Source organism: Lolium perenne, chromosome 7 (assembly GCF_019359855.2).
Source record: "Lolium perenne isolate Kyuss_39 chromosome 7, Kyuss_2.0, whole genome shotgun sequence".
NCBI classification, from domain to species: Eukaryota; Viridiplantae; Streptophyta; class Magnoliopsida; order Poales; family Poaceae; genus Lolium; species Lolium perenne.
In genome coordinates this window covers 258,813,309-258,819,513 of record NC_067250.2, presented here as the reverse complement: position 1 = coordinate 258,819,513, position 6,205 = coordinate 258,813,309, and the positions used below count along the sequence as shown (strand labels likewise).

General features: G+C 47.3%; 1 protein-coding gene across 1 annotated transcript; it reads right to left on the bottom strand.

Annotated features, from left to right (window-relative positions):
* Positions 1-2,116: 2,116 nt before the first annotated feature.
* Positions 2,117-3,120, bottom strand: LOC127324170 (uncharacterized). Its single transcript, XM_051352174.2, has 2 exons — positions 2,838-3,120; positions 2,117-2,734 (listed from the first exon to the last, which is right to left on the bottom strand). The coding sequence occupies exons 1-2, from the start codon at positions 2,841-2,843 to the stop codon at positions 2,327-2,329; spliced, it is 414 nt and encodes a 137-aa protein (XP_051208134.1). The 5' UTR covers positions 2,844-3,120; the 3' UTR covers positions 2,117-2,326.
* Between the last annotated feature and the right edge of the window lie 3,085 nt (positions 3,121-6,205).

Below are 6,205 nucleotides of genomic sequence, written 5' to 3'. Positions count from 1 at the left end.
CTTCAAATCGATGATCTTGATGCCAATACACAAGGTGTATCTTTATCTTCATGGCATCCATACTTGAATCCAACACATGGAATACAAGTAGTACCTATGGAATATTCCTTCATATAAACTCAATGAGAACATTAGTCCATAGGGGTTTTCATTAATTACCAAAACCACACATAGGGGCAATATACCCTTACACAGGCTTCAACAGTTTAAGCCCACTTAAATACATTTTAGGACGATGTAGCTATATTTTCCTGTAGCTTATTTTATTTTTCATTATCTTGAGTGTGACAGTTTTACTTCATATGCATACAAAGCAACTTAGTCACTGACGGCAGATTATACAAAGAATTAAATGGCAACAAAGAGCTACTAGGACCCTGCAAAATTAGTGTGAAAAATGTAATTTGGCCTCCAGATTCCAGCTTTTTTGAAGATGTCAGGACATAGGAAACTTCCCAAACGAGCAGGCTGCAAGTGATGATCATGATGCGCTCTTTTCTTCGGCCGCTGCATCGGCCTCCTCTTGCATCAATTGATGGACTAGCAATTTATTGTCGCTATCCATTTATACGCATCAAACGAACTATATCTAAAGTTAGTAATTTACCGAGACAAAAAATCTATGAAAAATTACCTGGCTAAATGGCCGAATACCTTGTGTGTGAGACGGTTGTGATGTGGTCTTGCCTGGAGCTTTGTGCCGGCGAGTCCAAGATTAGATGCAGACCACCAGCAAAAGTGATGGTAGAGGCATGTAGGAGCATCGGTGGGAGTTGCAGTGCTCGGCTCCAGGTCGTAGAAGTGGCAGCGGGACGATCGGTGAGAGGCGGTGGCTCGCCGTTTCTTCGTGTGGTAGAAGTTGCGAACTGAACGCATCGTTGCTAGCCTTGAGTGGCCAAGGAATCCCCGTCAATGTAAGACAACGGCAACCGAAATTAGCGGGGTGGGAGAGGAACCGGGCGCTCGGGGAGAGAACGAGGACGGGTTGCAATTAAGCCCCACGAGAGAAGTTCTACGTTGTGTTGGTTACCGGAGCCCCCAAAAATATACTCCCTCCTGCTCATTTTATGTTATGCATAATTTTTTGTGAAAGTCAAACTGTGCAAACTTTGAGCAAGCATATATATAATAATACAAAGATCTACCATATCAAATGTATATAATATGAAAATACATTTCATAACAATTCTAACAATATTATTATTTTATTATATATGTTTATATTTTTATCAATATAGATGATTAAACTTTACGAAGTTTAACTTTGATCAAAATTTATATGCAATATATTTTGGGCAGGAGGGAGTATCTATGCATCGGGACCAGCACGGAAATGCTCAACAGATTAGACTGCTCATAGTGGGAGTAACATAGGTAGTAACATCACACACCCCAAAGCATTTTGGTGACATGGCATGACAATGAATGAAGAAAGAGAATGGGGTGGTAACTAGCTATGTTACCATAACATCACACTTCTCAAGACAAGATGAGTCTACAATTTAATAAATATAATATGCATGACACCACATATATGTAACTACTCACTATGAAGGTAGTAACATAGGGTAGTAACATGCACAATGTTACTACTCTATGTTACTCCCCACTACGACTCACGTGCGTGGTGCGAGCACCCTGTAATGGCTGCTGCGAACCGTTTTTCTGTCCAACGCCGATGGAGATGCGGTAACCTGAATCCGAAATAGCTAGTGGCCCAGTCAGCGGGCAGCGGCACCAGGGAAGCAGGTTTCGTGGTCAGCCATGCCGTGGCACAGTCCACAGTGCGTGCGTACGTACGATGGCACGGCACATTGGCACCTCTGGCCGGTCGTGCACGAGGACGACCAGACGACGTGCGCGTGCCGTCCTATAATATCTGCGTGGCAACTCGTTTTCTTGGTGGGAATTTATGATATCTGCGTGGCATGCAGTTGCATGCATGCAGCGGCTCATTTACTTCGTTGTCTACAGCAGCAGAGGTGCACTTGCATCACTGCACCAGAGACCTTGGGCGTGTGTAGAAGCTGTTGAATTCGATCTCAAAAAAAACAGCTGTTGAATTCAGCCTTGTGCATGAGACCTTGGAACGTTCTGTAAACAAAAAAGCACATAATTTGCTTGCCACGAACATCCTCGACCATGTCGGTCTTAGTCTATTACTAGTCTTAATTAACTCGGTGCACCAGCATACACTAGTAGATCATTAAACTCAATACAAGTGATCATTTGGCTAGCCGAAGAGATCACAAAACAGAAGACACACAGCAAGAACCAGCTTTCAAGTGGCCATTCAATCTACTCAAGAACGCGCACGACAGCACCGTCAGGCGACGCATGAGTTGAGTCCCAAGCATCCCATCAGCAGGCTCCTCCTCTTCCGCCTAGGCCGGTGAGAGCTGATGAACTCCGGCGGAGGCACCTGGTACAGGTCCTCGTCGACCGGCCGCACCACCCGGGAGGCGGAGGCGACTCTGGCCTTGATTGCGGTGGCGCGCTCCAAGCCGTCAGCCTCCGGCGCCCTCGGGCGCCGGACGCTTCCCTTCTCCCCCTCCGGCCTTCTCGTCTTCTTGGGTGTCGGTTTGCGCGGCGGCGAGTACCTGAACCACACGTCGCTGCAGGCCTCCTGCTCCGGTTCCGGGGCGTAGTAGGACTCGGCGGCGGGCGGCTCGCCGTAGTGGTGGTAGCAGTAGTTCCACTCTCCGAATGCCGGCACCTGCGGCCTCCTCGCCCTCTGCGCAACCAAAACCACAAGTAAGAGCTAAGTGAGTTAAACCACACTCCGATTCTTCAATGGGTTGATGATGCCTGGTTCACAGACAAGCACACGTACTTACCACCATTTGGCTAACACTAACAGCCGAGAGTCCGAGACAGAATGAGTCGGACTGGTGGAGAAGAAGAGAAACAAGCAAGCTGGGGTCAGTGGAGTAGCTAAACAGAATGGAATGAGCTCTCCAGTGGCTGGACACACGCGTGTTTTTATAGCGAGAACGGGAGGAGGAGCAACGCCACGCCGATCAGAGCGGCCGGCTAGCGACGACCGACCAGCGGCGTTGAGGCAGACCGGCATGGAAAGGCCCTTTAACGCGGCGCAGTGGCTCACTGTAGCCTGCCGCAGGCTAGCCTTCGGTGGCCCGGGACGAGACAGTGGACGCAGCGAGAAACAGGGGTCGGACGGCCTGGTCCTGCTGCGACGACGATCAAGCAAAGCTTTTACTACACATGATGGAGACCCTGTTTCCTCGCTGCACGTCGCAGCGGGTTCTAGCCGACTTGCAGCAGCCATCTTGTCACCCTCGTGTTATTTCGGCATCATTGCAACCTGATGAGAAGTTAAGATACACATTCCAACTCTGCACCCCCTACTAACGGGCAAAGTGGCAATATGCTACAAAGGTTGTTGAGCAAAACCACAAATCCTCAAAAAAGTTGCACAACCTGAATCACAAATAAAAAATCTCATACTTTGTGGGTGTGTTCTATTCGGGAACGAAGTGGAACGGAATGTCATGGTCCATTCCACTAGAATTGGTTGGTTCCATTCTTGTGTTCGGTTGGGACCAAAAAAGTGTGGAGCGGTTCATTTCATGTTCGGTTGAGACCAAAAAACTGGAGTGGAATGGCTAGTATTTGGTTCAGCTTACCTCCTTGCTATGCTAGGTGAGATTACCTCCACGTTTGTGAGTTGTTCTTATTTGCAACAACATATAATCAAAATTTCGGTAGCATTTCGTTTGTAGTTTCAACAATAAACGATACAAATATATGATCACAATAGAACGATATATAGCATCAATGATAGAACAGATTTTAATCATGCAAGCATACTAATAGTTGTCCCGAATGATAAACCAAATTTTTTTGGGGTCTCCATTGATGGTGGCCAGATATAATCATTGCGCAGCTCACCTATGGCGTGCATGACACGTCTAAAATATATGCTAATTGTCCCGAATGATAAACCAAAATTTGTTGCAACAACCCTATTCCAAAGGTTTTGCCCAATAGTACGCAGAAACAACGCCACTTGTTGCTCCACACACAATTGTTGAGTATTTTGTAGCAATTTGTGATCTCTTAATATGTCACATAGCCGAAAGAAATGAGCTCTTTCAAACCTCAACATATTTCTACAAGTCGCATCAGATTGCCAAATTTTATTGTTTAGATAGTCCATCCTTTGCTAATCTCTTTCATGCATTGGGCAATAGGTTACACGTGGTCTTATCTTCCTTATAATAGCTCGAGCAAGTACATCAACCGTAGCAACAGCCACAAAACACAACAGCTCCCCTAATCATCCTTTTCTTTTTATCCATCCTCTTTCCCATCTATAATATATGTATGCAATCACAAATAACCACAATACACGTGAACAGAACAAATTGTACAAGGATTGATTTTTCTCACAAACGTAACAGGCAATTGATGCAAATATACCACAGATCTGAACTGCAATCGATGCAATCAAAACGGGGCTGGATTTCATCTCACCTTGCAGAGATACTGGCGTGTTCCATGTCTCCAATAGCCGCCGCTGCCTGCTTGTCGGCGGCGGCGCTGCCTTCCTGCCGTTGCCGTAGTTGCTTGCCTGTTCGCCGCCGTCGCTTCCCTGCCCGCCTTCCCGCTGCCAGCATCACCTCCGCTCCCGTGCGCTGCTAGAACGAGAGACAGGAGGAAGACGAGGAAACGAGGAGACAAGGATAAGGTCGAGGTCAGGCTCGGAAGTGGCTTTTTCGGGGTGTGGGGGTGAGGGAGAGATGGGGCGAGGAAAGGTGGTGGAACGCACTTGTTCCACCGATTCGCTGGAACCGGCGTATTCCGAATCTGAAGAGAATATTCATTTTTGAGGAACCGGATTCCATTCCACTAGCCCAACCGAACACGGGTATATATGAGCTCCAGAGTGAACAAAAATTCTGGATAAGTATTCATAATGTAACTTCATTATATGTTTGATAAGTATTTATTTGGGCATCAGGTCCAATGATTGAGATGATGCAACACATCTGGCTAATACTACCATATTAAAAGAAAACTCCACAAAACTAGATTTAAGGTAAACGAAGTATTACTTGTACATCAAACGGAGGTGACTTTTCTTTGCCAAGTGCACCGTAGAAACACACGACAAAGATTTTGTGCCAAGTACACGTGATATGACACTCGGCGAAGAAAGTGTGTCGAGGATTCGCCGAGTTTATTTTTTCCGCCGGCCGAGTTATTTTTATACTCTGCTCAGAGTTCGTTTCCTGTAGTGATAGGAGTTCAAATATTTGTCAAAAATTCTCGAAATTATTTGAAGTTTGGCAATTGGCCATTTAGGATGCTTCAGTGCCCGATGGAAATGGACGCAAAGTATCCATTTATGTCCGTGCGGTCAAAAATGGGTCTGCACCGCCCAACGTAAACGACATGCCGCGGGATGCTAACGCGGCCTAAATTTGCGCTGCCAATGCGTCTTCGCGGACGCTGCCCGGTCAGCGCACACGTCCACCTCATTGCCCTTCGGGCCCGCTTGGCAGTGACCGCGCGTTTTTCGGTCTTTCGCGCGCGAGTAATGGCTCCGGCGATAGTTCGGTTCCTCGCGCCGTGTCAATGGCACGGTCCCACCTCCACGTGCACTAGTGTTGGTGCGGGCTGCGCTTGGGCGTCCCGCCAGTTCAAGGCGGTGCCCAGCATTTATAAGAGGTCTGCTCGCATGTCGCCTACATGCAACCCAAAACCGTGCATGAGACATTCATCTCGCCAACCGGCACCGACATCGCCATGAGAAATGGCTGGCCGTTCCAAAAGATGAAGCACGACGCCGAGGTCATGTCCTCTCGCGCCAAGAAGAAGAAAACCACGTGCAAATGCTGGTACTTGCCGGTGAAACTTGCCCACCGGTTGTTCGGGGAGAACTGGCCAGTCCCTTAGCAGGATGCGGGCATGCCGAGTGGTGGTTGGTACCTCAACCACCTCCGTGTCCCGGTGCATCTGGTGTCGCACGAGGGACGACAACGATAGTACGTAACAGATACGTCTCCGACGTATCGATAATTTCTTATGTTCCATGCCACATTATTGATGATATCTACATGTTTTATGCATACTTTACATCATATTTATGCATTTTCTGGAACTAACCTATTAACAAGATGCCGAAGAGCCAGTTGCTGTTTTCTGCTGTTTTTTGTTTCAGAAATCCTAGTAAGGAAAT